Source organism: Saccoglossus kowalevskii, chromosome 18, assembly GCF_978046115.1.
Source record: "Saccoglossus kowalevskii chromosome 18, keSacKowa6.1, whole genome shotgun sequence".
NCBI classification, from domain to species: Eukaryota; Metazoa; Hemichordata; class Enteropneusta; family Harrimaniidae; genus Saccoglossus; species Saccoglossus kowalevskii.
The window spans coordinates 15,239,261-15,257,829 of record NC_140658.1 but is presented as its reverse complement, the minus strand read 5'-3'; the positions used below and the strand labels follow the sequence as shown (position 1 = coordinate 15,257,829).

At 41.0% G+C, this 18,569-nt stretch overlaps 1 protein-coding gene and 1 long non-coding RNA gene across 2 annotated transcripts; both read left to right on the top strand.

Annotated features, from left to right (window-relative positions):
- Positions 1 to 1,783: 1,783 nt before the first annotated feature.
- LOC102804985 (peroxisomal carnitine O-octanoyltransferase-like) lies at positions 1,784 to 8,587 on the top strand. The gene is made up of 12 exons (XM_006822760.1): positions 1,784 to 1,871; positions 2,409 to 2,533; positions 3,715 to 3,896; positions 4,110 to 4,237; positions 4,707 to 4,818; positions 4,908 to 5,001; positions 5,156 to 5,269; positions 5,461 to 5,562; positions 5,876 to 5,959; positions 7,129 to 7,236; positions 7,551 to 7,678; positions 8,413 to 8,587. The coding sequence occupies exons 1-12, from the start codon at positions 1,784 to 1,786 to the stop codon at positions 8,585 to 8,587; spliced, it is 1,440 nt and encodes a 479-aa protein (XP_006822823.1).
- Positions 8,588 to 9,246: 659 nt separating this feature from the next.
- On the top strand, positions 9,247 to 9,903 carry LOC146731613 (uncharacterized). Its single transcript, XR_014927100.1, has 2 exons — positions 9,247 to 9,357; positions 9,550 to 9,903. It is a non-coding gene; the product is annotated as an uncharacterized LOC146731613 (long non-coding RNA).
- The last annotated feature ends 8,666 nt before the right edge of the window (positions 9,904 to 18,569 follow it).

Here is an 18,569-nt window from a genome sequence, read left to right as displayed (position 1 = left end):
AAGTCCAATTGCTTATTTCCACAATGTTCTTGTAATACAGTAGATCTAGTTCGTCAGTCAGCTCGTTTGTTTATTTCAAGTTACAGATTAACTGAATCTACCAAATACAAGGTGGCATATATAGATTACCTCATGAGGCACCCTAAAGTTGAATTATAAAATACAACGTCAGTTGTATATTACACACGAATAAATATAATTATATTATGAAGACAGTTTGATAAATTGTTTATTCCATGTATGTAATTCACAGCTTGTAAAGGAAAAAAAAAATTCCGAACGCATGCTCAGGTAATCGTAAAGCGTCCTGACTCTTTGCATAAAAGATTGACGTGGCCTTGGTCGTGACCGTAGCCTTGGCTTCTTTGCAATCCGTAAAAAATCACCATGTTTGTACATTGGTGAAACAATTTTTTGAGTGCAAACAATTTGAGTTTAGAAGAATTTTAAATGACGCCCTGGCTGTATGCACGCATGGTTTTGGCTGGGATATTTATTTTAAATACTGTGTAAAACTACCAACATAGATAGTACATAGTAGCAGTATTTTGGAATAGTTAGCAGTAGAGGTGAGAGTTCCCCCTGCCTGCATGGTCCAATCAGATTATTGGGATTATTATTACATTGTATAAAGAAATACTATATTATTACACTGCTTCAGTAAACTGAACTGCCATAATGTATGGGATAAATGAATTATCATCCGGGAACCAGATAACAGTCACGTATTGCCGAATGTATATGCTTGCTACATACATCTCTCGACCTTGAGAAACTGGTCGACATGTCAGACTGGCGGCCGTTATGTTCTAACGGGCGCTTTGATGAACCATGCTTGTCCTGATCGAATTCACGTCTTGTTTACGCTTATCATTTTATTTATTTTTCCAATACTATTCAATCATGCCATAACTGCCAGTTGACATGGCGTGACCGGTGGATAGACACAACATGACAATCCATCGCTGATCGACGAGTAACTGTACAAGGTCGACGTTTCATCAGTCAAAAGTGTGTAAACCTCGTCTTAAGTTTGGTAACCCCTGGTGCTTGCAAGTGCCCTTTACCCGATGGATTGTTTATTGGTTCAAAGGTTCAGGTCTATTCAGTACAGCTGTAATTAACACGGGATAATCGGTAAGTAACACGTTTGATGTGTCATGATTTTTGTCATTGACACGCAGATTTAAGGTTGATTTAGGGGTTCAAAATTTTGTATTTATCTTCATATTATGTCGATTACTTTATATTTGTAGAAATGGAATTCTGGGCTGGACTCCATTCATTTATAAATCAAACACTGGTAGAATCAATGCCTGCTAGGCAACACGTCCTTTCAGGGTTTATTTGCGATTGAATTGTGTGTCACTTGTCAGTGTGTACAAGGTTACTGTGCGGGTTTGCAGCATTAAAATTGACCCTGTATAAGTTTATTATCGTATATACGTTGATTGATGTGGTAGATTATAGAAATAACATGTCTGTTGTCATCCTTGATGTTTCTTCGTGCAACAAATTAGGTAGTTTTCAAAACCGATAACAATCAAAGAACCGTATGTCATAGAATTATTTCCGTTATTATATAAGTTATTGTGTTATGAACGTTTCTTAACCTAATATATGCAATGAATCAATATTTTTGCACATATAAATACGAAAGCCTAACAAAATTAAATGACGATTGGCGTGAAATAAGCTTGATTTTGTTGCTGATCTTAATTGCTGGTTAGGTGAAATTTAAACGCATTATCGATCAAGAACCAGCGTGACGACTACATCCGAAATGCAACGCACATTCCAATTTGAAGAAGACCTGCCATCATTACCTGTCCCAACATTACAACATACGCTCACTAGATACCTAGAATCTGGTATGTATTCAAACATCAATATTATATATGAGGTGATACCGAAGGCAGTATCGAATTCGCGTCGACCGACGTGTAGCGTCAGGTATAAACCGAAGGTTCAGGTTACTAGTGATTCAGTATAATCATCCTATGCAATAAAATGAAATTACATTTGATTACAGAAAAGTTACTTGTGATATTGGCGATATATTGGTGATATTGCGTTATATATTAACATTCGTTTAAAAACCGTTACCGCGATACCAATGTAAATTGCCATTTTTAAATGCTAGATAATAAATTCAAAAAGTAACCTGAACCTATAATCAACGGAGGCTTAGCGATGGTCGATGTAACGCCTCACTTTACACTTTGTAGCGTTCTCGTAATTGTCTTATTATTGTATTCGTTGCCTGCTTATAGTTGATAATTTGAAGAGAGACTATAGACTTAAATGGTATCTACACACGTTATGTTGCACTGCCGTATGACACGTCGTAGGATTGGTGGGTACAGTAATGAACTAATCATATTTCTTGTATAATCATATCTTACCAGTTAAGCCTCATGTTTCATTGGCTGAGTTTGAAAGAACTACAAACATTGTCAAAGAATTTGGTAATGGTATTGGAAAAACCCTTCATGAAAATTTACTGAAAAAGGCCTCCACGGAAAAAAACTGGGTAACATTGCTATTAATGTGTAAACATTAAATATACTTTGCTTTATTTTTAAAGTGTACGCTTGGACTGACAACGTCTTAGACACTTCAATGTAAAAGAGCTCAGCACATTTTCAAATTTTAATCATTTTATGTGATCCGTCATATTGACTCTCAAGAAATTGATTACGAGTAAAGTATGAAATCATGGCATCTTTTTTGAAAATTGAGAAAATTACTTTTTCTATGACTTCCTACGTGCGTCTTCAAACTGGTTAGTTTAAAACATGGAACATATAAACTGGTTATCAAGTCGATAGAACGAAATATTCATATTTGCATTTGTATTTTTACATTTGTCTACCAATGATCAATTATTTGAATATTTAACAACATTTATTGATAGAAGTAGCTTAGACAGGTTAATATATAACCCGTTGACCGCAAACAGAGTTCAAAAAGTGTTATTATAAAATGTTAAAATAATGATTTTTATTTCATTTCAACTTTGTTTCTTTTTGTTTCTTTGTAACATTCTAATTTCCATTATCATACATACACGAGTTATATCTACAGTGAGAATTTGCATGTTATTATTTGTTGTTATGAATTTATTTTTTGCAACAACTGTTGTGTTGTCATATTTTACCCATAATTCCTTGCTTTTAAAATCACAACGTTAGATAACGTATAATAATAAACAGATAGACGTTTGTATAAAATGAAACGCTGTAAATTGCATTGCTAGCATTTATGGAACTCGTTCACATGGGAGTACAATGGTGTTAGACAGAGTCAGTTGGTGTAAAAGTGAGAATGAAATAAATGCGATTAATCTATTGACATTTACTATATGGGGCAGTCATTGTGAATACGGATTTAAACTAAATTGACATGTAATGTCAAGCTGAGAACATTTGTTTTGTCAGTTTGCTGAAAATCAATTCACAGCTAATCGATCGTTGCCTTAACCAACCGACAACCAGTAAAACCGCCGCTGATTGGTCATGTTGTCAACATTCAATTAAGTTTAATAGATCAATCACAAAACTCGATCTTTTTTATATATTGCGGACATAGTGAAAATGATTTCACTGTATCATCAAACAGAACAGCAATAATACTCGTGATACCACAACCGATTCTGTCTAACTACCGTATCTTATATTGTAAGTAAACGTTAATCTATGCACTTTTTCATAGCTTGAAAACTGGTGGGAGAATACTGCTTATTTGTCAGCGAGAGGTTCGAAACCTTTTGGTGGCGCAAATGTTGCATATGCGATTCTAGATATGAACGTTTGGCCACCTAAGAAAGGTACACAAGTGGAAAGATGTGCGCTGATATTGTGGAATGTGTTGAAATACTGGCAATCCATCCACGAGTAAGTATAACAATACTCAAATATGTATTTGTTATTTTTTTTGTTAATGTTGGGGCGATATGTATAAGTTATGCATAGTCTTAACAGTCCGTTGAAGGATTTTTTTTAAATTTCAAAGAAAACAAACTGCTAATATAATTCATCCGTCGCATGTAAATTTTCCAATCATTTTTTTTGTTTTTTTTAATTTGCTGAATTCCTTTCACATATTAGGGAGACGCTTCCAGTGGAATCTAGTCGGGATAAATCTAATATTTCCATGCATCAATACCGAAGTATATTCAGTTCCAGCGTAGTTCCCGGCATTGAGAAGGATACCATCACGAGACATTTAAAAACTGGTAGGAAGATATAATGTTCAGTGTATTTAAATTATACCAATTATGAGTTTATTACGATGATGTCACAATGTATGTTTTCGAGCAGTACATGGTCACAGACCTATGCATCATAATCATAATCTCGCTGTACTGTTTTCGTGAATACTTTGTTTTATTTATATAATAACCACCTATTTTGTACATGCAAGGGGTGTGCCCACTAAGTGTGAATGAAAGAAGAAAACATTATTTAAGATATATAAATAAATACATTACTTTAATGCAGTATTTAATGAAGTTATTTCCTGGAATTTAAGAATAAATGTACAAAACATACTATTCATGCAATGTTCTCAAACAGTAACCGCAATTAAAGCTTCATGTAAACATATAGAATTCGGTTTCGTAATAGATGGCACCAAAATAAACACAATACTGTGATGTAATATATTTAAAACAATAGATCAATACTCACAATTTTGTACTTCAGAGAAAGAAGGAAACTGTCCAGACCATATTATTGTTTTGCGTAAAGGTCACTTTTATAGATTCACGGCCACCGACGATGACGGGAATATACTTTCTGCTCCAGAATTACAAAGGTAGTAGCTTTAATCATAGACTCGACATATTAGGGACAGGAAACACACAACAGTGTTAAAACAAAGATTGATTACATTTCTTCATTTAGACAATTACAATATATAAAGAATACATGTGAAAATACACCTACTATACCAAGTGTGGGAATTTTGACAGCATTGGACAGGACACTATGGGCACAGGTAATATTACTTTTTCACAGATGAAATTTTATCATATATCTATTATAAGAAATTCGAATATCGTAATGCATGTTTCCGTGAATATATCGCAATGTGTGAGATAAAGATGAGCGCACATAAGTTATAATTTTAATGTTTTTGATCTTTTCTGAAGGCAAGAACACATTTGTGTAAGCTTAACCCACATAATATATCTATCCTTAATGATATCGAGTCCAGTTTACTAATCATAAGCCTTGAAGAAATTTCAGCAGATACACGACAGGCGGTAAGATAAATTATTCACAGCGTAATGTTGACGCTTCAAAATAACTTGCTTTAGTCAGTTTGTTTTACGTGCGTTACCTATTACATGGTTATTTGGGTGCAGCGAATATACTTATGTGTCTATAGTGTAATCCAGCAGATGCAAGATTAAGGGAATCTGTAAATGATATGTTATTATAAATTGTTGATTAGGTTTGTGAGCAATCTTTATTTGGTAATGGCCATGGTCGATGGTTTGATAAATGCTATACACTTATCAGTTTTGAAAATGGAAGCTTTGGTGCTAACTTTGACGTAGGTATAAGTTTACGCATTCACATCTGACATTGAAAATGAATATTTATTGACGAACTCATTTTTATATGTTGTATAATGCACGAATACACTTATGATATTATTGTGTATTACGAACGACAGCAACTATCAACATAAAGGTTCTGATGATCGGCCAGCTGTACGCCATGTGCTTGAGTATCTATTTCTCGCATTATATCACGTTTCTCAAAGAAGATGTACATTTAATTGTTTATCTAATCGCAATTTTTGTTTTCCTGTGTGAATTTATTTATTGGTGAGCATTACATTTTTATCACCATTTCTATTTCAGCACTCCGTGATGGATGGAATTTGTGTGGTCAATCATGTATCCCATACAACTGAGCAAATTATCTCACAAGATGGCATCTGGAAGGTACATAACTTAAATATTGTTTTCATAGTTACAGCAAAACTGCATAATCGCAGCAAATGTATTATTGTTTTTCTTTTATCTGCATGAAATCTTTAAATATGTCACACGAACACAGGAGCAAAAGTTTCTGTACGAGACAAGTATAGAACCAATGTACAGTATTTTATTATATATTTACCCATTTTAGTAAACAACCCTGAACTTGCCTCGTACCCATGTCCATCGCTATGATACAAAGTGTCTAGTTCATGTTATTTGTCACCCCAAAATCTGGTTATATTTGTGACAGCATTAGTTTGACATACAGCAATTTGCCATTCCATTTTTCAAAGTCCGTTGAAATATGTTTGTGATTGTCAGAACATAATTTTATCTCTTTTTCTTCATTTTAATCATAGATTTTACATGTTTTACAAGTTGTAATGTTCTATTTGCCATAATTTGATTATCAGCAATGTATGTATCCAATGTAAATCTAGAAAATGCCCATAGACGGAATGCGACACTGGTGCAGTAGTAACTACATAAGGTAGTCACTACTTCTGGTATAGTCAGACAATACTGAGCAACTCATAAAAGGTCAAAAGCAAGATATGTCTTTAGAGAACTTATGAAAAGTAGTTAGTGAGAAGCAAATTGTTGCATCAAAAAGGAACTTTAAATATTGTATATTAAGGTATATAATTATTATACAAGTATACGTGACCATGGTTAGTTACATGGATAGAGACCAGTAATCATACAAACCTAATTTTGTAAGCAAATTATGATGTTAGCACATGATTATTCTCAAAGGTCTTATGGGCGCAAAAAAGACTGGACGAATTCCATTTTTGTCTTATGCACAATTTGATCATGCAACATTTCACATTGAGGTATGGCATGTGAGGTATCTGATTTTTTCGGGACATTGTCCTGTTGAGGATTATTGCGTGGTGCATTGAATAACACAGTAAGACTAAAAAAAGAAACAGAATATTATTCTGTTTCGAAACAATTGTATTTCTGGCAGGGAAATATTTTATGTTACAGTATTGATCTTTAATGTTAACATGTGTTCGTAGTTCATGCTTTTATGTTCATGGTGTCCATGTGGAGATGGTATTTTGATAGTTATACATGTATATTCAATTGATATTATATACTAATTCAATGTTGTTTGTGAATAGGGTTCAACAAATGTGCGAGAATTGCCAGATCCACAGGAGTTAAAGTTTACTATGGATGATTACATAACTAAGACAATCTCTAAAGCAGATGAACAGTATAGGAATGAGGTGAGTGTAGTATTTTGTAAATATTACACAACATAACAGCAATTGATTAAAACAATAATATATGCGGTGTGCGAAGCTCAGCCATACATTATCGTCAAGCCTCTAAGAGCTCAAGCATAACAAATATTTCAAAAAATCTGCATTTTGATTAGTAGCTCGTTTGGTCTTATGAAGAGCACATATGCTTTCTTTCCATTATTTCGTACAGTTGGTCAAAATATTTGTCCTGCAAATTAATTTATTTAGGTTGGCCAATCAATGCAACAATGACACGTCGAATGTTTAGTAACATTGATGCTATTTTTATTTTTAAGGCAGATAATGTTGAACTCACCGTCAAAGTAACACCTTTTGATCGGGGTGTGTTGAAATCAAAGCAGATCCATCCAGATGCATTCATGCAATTGGCATTGCATTATACTTATTATAAGATGTACAACAGGTATGATAATACGCAGCCATTAGACACTGAACACAAATACCTAATGTAAATGTTTGCATGTAGAAAACGCCCTACTATGCCCTATTTTATATATACTGTAATGGGCGTACGATTGACAAACTAGCACATAACTTTAAAGTTTAATACATACTACCAGACTTGACAGATGATAGCGTTCAAGCTTTCAGTGAGATGTAAATGTATATTACTTAAAAGTTCATTTTACATAAAAGTTGTACATTGCTCAAATGATACTGTGAGACAATAAAACGTAGATAATTGAACAGAAATACTGCAACTAACAAAAACTCTTGCGACTCTTTCAAGAAGACATTATCAGTATGCCGGAATTGTCGAGTGATAATATGTCCGAGTTTGAAAAGCGTCGGCATTTCAGCTGGAAATAAATGTCGTATGAAGTCGTATGAAGTACATTATATATGAATCAAACATATAAACTCACTGACTTGTCTCAACAATGTATTGTATTATGTATAAATATAGTTCATCGTATTGTTTTAGTAGTTCTGCAAAACATATACGAACCGTCAATTTACTACTTTGCTCAAAATAAAAAATGCTCCAAAGTAGGACACCTGAAATTAAATGATAAAATAAAATAGCGGGACTCGTGTTCAATGTCTTATATTACCTGCCAGTTAATTTAAGCAGTTAGTGTCAGTAGTTTTACAAGCAAACCTAATCATGTGTAACTTTTATTGTAAATGTAACAGACCTGCTCCTACATATGAGACGGCAACAACTCGTAAATTCTATCACGGTAGAACAGAAACAGTGAGAACATGCACTATGGAAGCAATTCAGTGGTACAAGGCTATGCTGGATGACAATATTAAAGTTAGTATATCTGTATTTATTGGACAGTTTATGCAGTTGAATCAGTATTAAGTATTATCCAATTATATAATTAGAGCTAACCATATATGTACATATTTTTCAGCCGTCGGATAGGTTACAATTGTTCAAGAAGGCGATCGATAAGCAAATTCAGCTGATGAATGAATGTGTAAACAACGAGGGGTGTGATCGACATTTATTAGGATTACAATTAATTGCATCAGAGAATAGAATCCCGATTCCAGAATTATATAAGGACCCTTCCTATATTAAAAGGTGCATATAGACTTAACTATATTTTAATACGTTATTTAGTGGGGTTGTGACTAAATTACGCATCTGCAATTCAGTTCAGATAAAACTGTTCTCAGGTTTGATAATTTACATACATTGGCATATAAACATAAAAGCTACAATGCGCCGTTCTAAAAAAGCAGCTTTAAATACTAAATAAATGGACATTCAAAGCTCTGACTTCACAAACTTTTAGAAAATTTCTGCTCACAAAGCCTGGTATTGTTAAGGTCATAACGACATAACCAGTTGTTCTCGTGGGCAGTTGTGTACACCACACAGACACCATCTAGTATTTAAGAGCGCGAGTTAGGGCTTTTGGTATACTTCAGGCATATCATACTAGGGCATCAATCACTAATTATGTTATAGTATAATTAATACAGTCATTATTCTCTATTTGACAGTGGTGGAAATGGCAATTTTATTTTATCAACATCTCTGACTGGATATCAACTAACACTGACGGGTGTGACACCCATGTGCAAAAATGGGTATGGTGTGTTTTACTCTTTACCAAAAAACGGGTGAGTTAATAGCTACAGCCAATACACAAATTGCGTTCAAAGTGATTGTATTAGTTGTAGAATAATGGTCAGTGAATAACTACACATTTTGATATTCATCGTAAACAAGTTTGTTTCTGTAAAAAGAGCAATAACCTGCTGCCTTCTTTCAAACACCAATGGCAACAACCCTGTGATATTATTTCTTTACAGACTAGCACTATTTGTGTCATCCTGGAAGAAAGATGCTGAAACTGACTGCGTTGTTTACAGGGAGAATGTAGAGAAAACTGTGAATGAAATGTTTACTATGGTTATGAATGCCAAGCTTTAAAAAAATGGATATTGTATTATAACAACGCTAACATAAAAGCAATGATTAATCCATGCACGCAGATTGAACTTTTTATATCATGTCTGACAATATTTCAATATCTTGTATATTCACACTGTATTATAGTTAGAATTATAGTAATTTTAGGTAGATTCAAATTTCAGCTAAACGATACATATATTTCAGATGTCATTTAATATTCTGTGGAAGCATGAAAGAAAGCCTGACTGAAACTACGAGGGTTTCTGTAAACATAGGCTATGCAAGTGATAAACATCATCATTAGCATAACCACACCTCCATAAACAATTGCCCCGGGAAACTGAATTGGTGGTTCACTGATAAATAGATAGTATTAATGTCAGTTTGCAGGATATTGTACTATCGATTTTTATTTTATGTCTCGTTACAGGATTCCAAGTGGACTGGCAAAGTCGGGACTTCTTTTTTGTTTTACAACAAGAAATAATTAATTGTTTTTAGTCCTTTTAGCGTGATCGCGAAAACTAACCTGACCGCTAAAGAAATCCCGACTGGACGCATCTGCGGGCATTTGACTGATATTAATTATTCATGATGTCATTGATTATCCATGAATGGGTGTGTGAAAGTAAACGTGACCTTTTAAAGGTTGATTCGAATCGATCGCAGAGATGGATACTTTAACTTATTTAAGTGCAACGGCGATACTTTCATCCACGTTTACTGAAAACAAGTCGATTTAAATGTCCAATGTATATAAGTAGTCTTTCAAATTCGCCGGTACCGCAGAAGTGAAAAGTCACGTACATTAACATAAATAAGAGATGACGTATATAGCTGCACTTTGATTCGTTGTCAATGCCAGTCAACATCTTTTAATTAGCATAATCACCGGAGTGATTCCGCTCCGGTTTTCACTCCAACGCAGGGGGTCGCCTGCAGATGCGTCCAGTCGGAATTTCTTTTGCAGTCACGCTAGTTTTCGCGATAGCGTTAAAAGAGCTAAATTGACAATTAATTACATTTGCCAGTCTAGATTCCAAGGGGTCTTATGAAAATGCAGATATTAGCCATGTTGACGATTTGGCAATGAGTTTAGACTTATTTCCTAACAAACAAGAAGAGTCCTTTTTCATATGTTTACCTTATATGCAACACTTTGAAGCATTTCAGCGCGTGTGCAAGGAGAAGTGTCCTTGATTATTTCTGTTTGGAGGTCCGTCTACTTTTGGAATTTGGATTTTCCAGACGGGGTATATTCTGCCAATTTTGCGGTCGGCAGGGTCGACTTGCCGGCTGACGCATATTTCCTCATCAAAGGTAGAGCGGATAAAGCACTATTTAATGGGAAACGGTTAAGCATCAGGCAAGGTACAATGTATTTTACATTGACGACGGCAGTACGTCGAAAGACGTGGGGGATTTTGCCCGATGTGAGAGGAAGCTGCTCATAAAAAAGTTTTCCAGTGTGAATTAGAGGTTATAAACGGCACGCGACGGTATTTGGTAGCGAGATGATTATTTAACCCAAATATGCTAATTTTGCCCTGAGAAGTCTTATATCCGCTACCAAATACCCTAGCGTACCGTTTATGACCTCATTATAATACGACAACGTTGAATATTTTATGGAAATACGACATCTTTCCGAAACGAAGTGTGGAGAGCGATGAATAACCACGTTCTGGGGCCTCGTCATACACGCTTTCATTATAAATCACTCCGAGACACGTTCGCACAGGCATGTAATTCCAAGAGAAAACGATAAAACAGATTGTTATAAAATTGCAAATACATCGTCAATAAATAGAAAAGATTTATACAAATATAAAACAGAAAAAAATATACACATGAATCAACATTATAAATTTCGCGGATTAATACATTAACATTTGTTAAAAGTGTTAAATTTGAACTTAGGCGAGGGTTCTCCGAACCTGCCTATTCACATAGTTCATACCCACCATAGACTCCGGTCAGTCAAAATGACTATTTTGAACTGTAGGCATTAATCAGCGATTCTGCCGGTGACGGAGAGATAGAATCCAGGTCAGGGGAAGCTCCATGACCTCAAGATTCTTTTACCCCTTACGTCACGAACCCACGTGACCGAGGCCACCTGGCAGCGCCACAGGTAGCCGTCCATCACTCTGGTTCCTTTCTCTCCACCTCGAGGACTTAGATCGACGCGACGGAAAGAGTGGGGAGGTTGTGGGGACCCGGAGTCTATGGTGGGTATGAACTATGTGAATAGGCGGGTTCGGAGAACCCTCACCTAAATTCACTACGTTCAATTACCCACCATAGACTCCGGTCAGTCAAAATGACTATTTTGAACTGTAGGCAGAGTCAGACACCGATAGGTGGCGGGTTTTTCCGAGCAAACAGAAAAAAAAGGAGAAAGATGAAAGACTTTTCCCCGGTCCGGGATGAAAACACACCCAAAAACCTAAGTTAAGACCCAAGAAGGGTGGTGTCTTACCTTGCCTGTGCTGTCCCCGAAGCAAGTAGCCAATGCTGCTGTGGTGACAGGGTTCGGTGTGCTCGAGAAAGCTAGACCCCAGCCGAATTCGGGGGTGATAAGCTTGAAGTAGGACCGAAACAGTTCGCATGAGGGCGTAGGTCGACAGAAGCGAAACCTGGGAGCTTCCAGGAAGTGCTAGTGGAACAGACAATTTGCCCGCAAAAATGCCGAGACTGACTTATCGCCTATGCGCAGAGGCCCCTGTGGTCGTTCGGGCTGGGTCAGCAAACAAGGCCTGACCCGCTACGACGGGGTCTAACCTGAAGAGGCCCTGCTCAATAGATTGGGTGTCTCTTAGGTAGTAGTTGATGAAGAAGTTCTCCAGAAGCCTGCCCTCAGAATGTGTTTGAGGGGGCACCTGTCGCTAGCGCTAGTGAGTTAGCAATCGCACGGACCTCATGTTCTCGTACTTGGTGTCTTAGTCTGTGTTGAGGAGAATAGTGTATTATAGACCTCCAGTACAGTCACAGTAATCCACCTGGAGCTTGAAGTCAGGAAAGCCGGCTTATCCTGTTTGCCAGGGCCGTAACACAAAAACATGTGTTTGGTTCCCCGTCTAGAAAACCTGGTAAAGTTCTCGTGGCAACTCAGCGCTTGGACCTGACAGAGAAGCAATTCCTCCTGATCCTCCGGACTGACAATATTTGCAAGCCGGGGGATGACGATCGGTTGAGGATCGAGTCCTGGGATTTGGTTCTTGACGAGAAACCTGATTCGTGTCTTTAGTACAACTTGATCATCCATAAAAGTGGCACAACCGTCCACAAAGGACAGTGCACGCCTAGCTCTTACCAGCGCCTACCTGAGGCAAGGGCCAGTAGGAAGACTATTTCCCACATCAAAAATTTGAGTGGTGCTGATTGGAGAGCCTCAAAGGGTGGTCTGCTTTGAGCAGACAACACAGCCGACGAGTCCCAGTTGGGTGGCTCCCTTGTATGGGGTCTTGGCGTCTGGAAAGAAGTAAATAGTCTCCTAATAATAGGACAATCGGCTAGTCTTGTTCCCGTACGTTCTGAGAGGTGGGGGACAAGACCGACCTGTAGCCAATGCTCGCTGCGTAGGGGACAAACCCACTTCGTCAAACAGGTGGACGAAGGAGCCTGCTACCTGGCCAATAGAGGGATGGTATGGATCAATCTCCCTTCCGCTACACCAATCGGTGTATGCTTGCGGCCTAGAAATGTAGGCCGCGTAGGTGGAATCCCTGTTCGCCCTGGCCAGGATGTTGGCAGCTCGCTCAGATAAGGCTTTCGTATGTGCGGGTCTACTGAGAGCCTCTATGCGTGTAAGTGATACCTGCTGGGCTTGTTGGTAGTGCGCCGTCTGGTTGGGACGACATGTCCGGTAAGTCCGGAAGCACTGCTGACGCTTCGACTAGCATTTCCAACAGAAGTGGAAACTAGGCCAATTGGGTGCAACCCATGATAATATGCAGGTGTGCCCCTGTCAAAGTGTTCTCCGGTGCCCGTTGAACTAGCGGGAAGGGAGGAAAGGTGTACACAACTAAGTGGGTCCACGGGGCTAGCAAAGCGACCCTGGCCCAGGCTCCTGGAGTCAGCAGGAGTGTTACGTACATCCTGAGCTTTGCGTTCCGGGGTGCGGCAAAACGGTCCAACCTTGGACAGTCCCACGGCCGAAACAGCCTAGAGGCTACCCACTGGGGTATCAGCTACTCTGTGTTCTGGAGACGGAGTCGCCCTGAAAGGGCGTCGCCAGACTGTTCCTCACCCATGGAAGGTGGTGTGTGGCCAGCTACACATTGTATTTCAGGCACCAAAGGAAGATTTTGCTCCGCTAGGACTGACAACGGTGGGGAATGCGTCCCCCCTCCTTCTTGCAGGAGACCACGGCTGCATTGCCTGTGCGGAGCAGGACTCTGTGGTCTCGAACTACGGGTAGAAAGCATGGTAGTGCTAAGTACACTGCTCTCAGTTCGAGCCGGTTGATATGGTAGTCCCGAAACTGATGCGGGGGCCATATCCTTGGGCTTGTTGGCCCAATCGATGTGCTCCTCAACTCTAGGGGGAGGTATCTGTTACCAGAGTCATACCTGCGGCGAGCGAGCCCAAGGGGCTCCCCTGTCCGAGGTTGGCCAGTGACGACCACCAGGGCAGGGTTTCCTTCACTTGGTCCGAGATCGAAACCCGCCTATCTAGTTCCCATAGGAGACCTCGGCATTATAACAAGTGTTACACCGGGAGGCTGCGTAGTGCGGCCTGGGGAACGACCCTTCGAACCGAGGTCATCATTTCGATGATCCGTATTAGTTCACGGAGGGACACCGAGGGAACGCTGACTAGGCATTTGGCTAGGCTGCTTAGCGCTAAGCAATACGCTTGAAATAGCTAAGCCAAGCTTACCTCTGTGTCAAAACTTCATGCCCAGGGACACCAACTGTACGTTGGGTCGAGGTGGGACTTGTCGATTTACTAATGAGCCCAACTGGTGGAGTAAATGCTGTGTTAGCCTGACGCGTTTGGCTATTACCCCTTGCCCGGGTTGTTGGTAACCGGAAGTCTGGGTACGGATTGAGGTGTACCGACATCTGGTGAAGCAGCAGCACTACCTGTTTCATCACTCTGGTGAACATGTAGGGCGCTGTGCCTAACCTGAATAGGGGGCACCCGAAATTCGAATACTTGGCCCAGCTGGGCGATTCAAAGGAGATGGCAACTCACTGGGTGCATGGGTACGTGCAGGTAGGCCCTGCTTAAGTCCAGCGGGGCTAGCCCGTCAAAATGGTGGATGGAGAGAAGAACCCTGAATGGTGTCTCTATGTGGGGCCGATCGAGGAGCACATACTGATTCAGTCTGCCGAGGTCCAAAACTGGACGCCTGCCACTTGTAGATTTGGCACTACAAACACATTTGGGTAGAAGTCTGGCCTTAGTTTCCGCTGATGTACCCTGTGTATGGCGTCTTTCCCCAGCAAACTTCTACTTCCTGTTTGATTGCTTTCGCCTTGCGGGAGTCTCCTGGCAGTGCCCAACAGGGGGGACACTGATGGGGGGAAATGGAGATTTCAGCAGTATCTCATAAACGGATGTCACCACCTGGAAAGGTCCAGGGATTGGTCATCAACCATCTCCAAACCGGACTACACCGGCACAATATGTGTACGACAGGGATATGTGGCCATGTGTTCGGCAGTTGCGAGGGGGGGTTCCTTCCCCCATGAGGTGAGTTCCCCAAGGCCTGAAGTAGTCACTAAGTTGTGACCTGGCCATTCACCGAACACGTGCCTGTCCCCCCCCCCCGGTTGCAGAGGTGAGCGTCAAACATGCCTCCCCTGCTGCCGGGTAGATGTCCGCCCAGGGAGGGTAAGGAGCCACCACCTGGCTCTTACCTCCCTGGGGGCGCGCCACTACCCTCCCCTCCCATGGAAGGGTATAAGCACTTGCCTCCTGGCTGACTCTGGCTAGCGGACGATGCCCTAGGGCGTTGTGTTTTCTGTGCTTGGGGTGCCCTTCGTTTGCCCATGGCAGGACCAACTGGCTAGCGGATTCGATCTGAACCCTCTTATTTATTGCACTCCAAAGCTCCGAGACTGTACCCACCATTCCCTGAACAAAGAGGGTGGAGGATGTCCAGTCTACGTCACTGAGGTGGGGGACATACCCCAGCTCAACTTGTCGGCAAAAATGCGTGCGTCTAAGGCCGCATCCCGTAGCACGGTAGTGGCCCTGGCCAAGAGAGCCAGGCGACACTAGGGGGTGTCGCATGCTAGATGTGCGGTGACCCACCAGTAAAAATGTCGCCTGGTCTAGGAGGCTGGTGCGTTCTGCCTCCAAGGAGTGCTGGTCACGCATAATAATATGCTCAAGCAACTCTGCCCTCAGGGCTGGATGGGTCATCTTTAATTGGCAAAGACACCCATGAAACGCGGCTATCCCCCTTTGCCTGGTTTGCCAAATTCGTGGTACCGGGGTCTGGGGAAGGAGCCTTGGAATCCGGTTGGGGGCGTTTGGTCTCATCCCACGCTATGGGGTCTGATCCCGAAACCACACCGGGTAGCGTTTGATCCAGTGGGGAGTGTTGCCTAATGTTATCCCCACCCGGGGGCCGTTTGCGTGCTCTTTGCCCCACTCCGCACTCAGGCGGACAGGGAGAGACTTGCCGAAGGGGTTGCTTTGGATCCCGACGCGTGTGATCCCATAACCATTGAAGCAACCTTAGGTGGTCGCTCTAGGATCAAGGGTGGGGGTATATACATTGTAACACTGGGATCGATGATACTCCGCCTCACCCCAAAAGTGTGGCTCACCGAGTCATAGATGGAAGACTCTGAGGGACCGCCCGGAGTACCGGCTGTATTCGATGCGAGCGAACTGCATCTCCTTTCACTTTAAATATGTGAGAGGGAGCTTGTTCTACTGTGCGTCTTATGACAGGGTCAGTTGTTCCCTCTGGGCACGCCCGTGGGTCGGGAGAAAGGAGTCAAAACCCACAGCGGGGACCGGACACAAGGAAAAATTCATTACCGTTGTACCGTTATCGCGTGACGAACCCTAGCTGGCTGAAAGTAGGAGGGGTCAATGTGTGCCCTGCCCTGAAAGCCCTGCCCCGAGATCGGATACTTGGCTGCCAGCACCCCGTTGGCATTCAGTGCCCGAGGATCCAGAGAAGGACCGGTGCAACTAACCTGAGCTTTGGCCACCCCCCCCAAAATAGTGGAAGAGCCGTGCCTGGGAACGGGGGTTCCCCCGGAAGAGACGTTTTTGAATGCAAACATCGGTACCTCCGCCATCGGGCCTCTTACTCGACGTCCCGGTACATGAAGTACCGGTAGCCGAGCGTGAGGACTTTCCACTGATGCCAAACACGCAACTCACTTTAACCGATCTGTTTACTGGACGCGCGACCTTGCTGTGACGCGGTCAGTCTCAGCGATTTTGATGGCTCTGAAAGAAAAACTCAGGCCTCAGAACCCCAGTGAAAAAACACGTTTTTACGCAAAAAACCGAAACCCGCACGTAGCTACGACAAAGTATCTCGGATGCGGGTTCTATGCTGGTAAATTCTGAATATAACCACTGCACGGTCGACTCGAAACACGAGGAGACCGGAAAGAAAACGGCAGCGAGCCCTGGTGCTTTCATTACATCTATATATTGCTAAATACATTGAAAATAAAATACGACATGCATGAGGGAAACGAATTACAGTTGTAAAAGGTGCCGCCATGAAAACCAACTGGTTACGTAGTGGCGCCGGATTTTGATTTTTTGCTGTGAAAAATACTACACACATAGGGGGAAAACGACACGAGGGTAAAAATGACAAGGAAAACTTATCCTACCAGATACAATGTCGGATGCAGAGCAGCGGCAACAACCCAAGCCATAAATCCGGACAGGAAAAAAGGCAGGCGATCCAGCAGAGCTCGCTAGATTTCATCTCAACTCGAGGCGGAAAGAAATTAAAAGTGATGGGCGGCTACCTGTGGGTTCGTGACGTACGGGGTAAACGAATCTTGAGGTCATGGGGCTTCCCTTGACCTGGATTCTATCTCTCCGTCACCGGCAGAATCGCTGATTAATGCCTACAGTTCAAAATAGTCATTTTGACTGACCGGAGTCCATGGTGGGTAATTGAACGTAGTGAATATGGCGGTTTGAAATTTTTCAAGTTGTCGTTTTCGGGTGATTTTAGTTTGGTTTTGGAGAAATATAATTGTTAGTATACACATATACAGACCTCCGAAATTGCAGTTTTGAACAGGTTTTCTGTGACGACTGAGCTTGGGCATACCGTTTCACTTGTGGAGATATTTCTCTGACACTGTACTTGAGCCATGGCCGATGTTGACGGCCGAACGACGCTGGAACTGTGGGGCCATCGAAAGGTAATTGTTACCACGCTCATCGACGGTAGGAACACTGACTTTTGACATTAAAATGACGTCACTGCACTGACGTTTTTGTTCGCTAGATCTATCGCGACAGTAACTCCCGATACTCCCTTCCTTTCGATGACCACTTAAATTCATGATTATCCGTGTTGGTATTCCAGCGTCGTTCAATGATTTTATATATAGTGGTTGCTCTCACACTGTGGTGAGTGTACAGCATGCTCAACTCTGCGGCCGCTGATATTTTTTTCATCATTTCCCTCAAAGTATTGTGACCCAACGGAGCTTTTATATACCAAGTTGTTTCCCTTCCTGTAAAGTTACTAATAGGCCGCTGGAAAAAAAATCATTATTGCTTGGGTGAAGTATACTTGTGTCACGAGGTCACTGGGTCAAATATTAACCCAAAATACCAAATAGTATGCAATACGTTTACTACCTCGTGTGCGGGTTCTTAACCAATACAAAATTACACAATTTGTGTAACACAAGTATAATTTAGACTGATGGGCTCCAGTAGAGTTCAATATGACTATATGGAC

What these genes read in the sequence shown, in the direction of transcription:
- LOC102804985 (XM_006822760.1), top strand. Translation starts at nt 1,784, where the DNA reads ATGCAACGCACATTCCAATTTGAAGAAGACCTGCCATCATTACCTGTC. An exon ending in TACTGGCAATCCATCCACGA is followed by an intron (nt 3,897 to 4,109) that starts GTAAGTATAACA and finishes TTCACATATTAG; the next exon opens with GGAGACGCTTCCAGTGGAAT. An exon ending in CACGAGACATTTAAAAACTG is followed by an intron (nt 4,238 to 4,706) that starts GTAGGAAGATAT and finishes TTTGTACTTCAG; the next exon opens with AGAAAGAAGGAAACTGTCCA.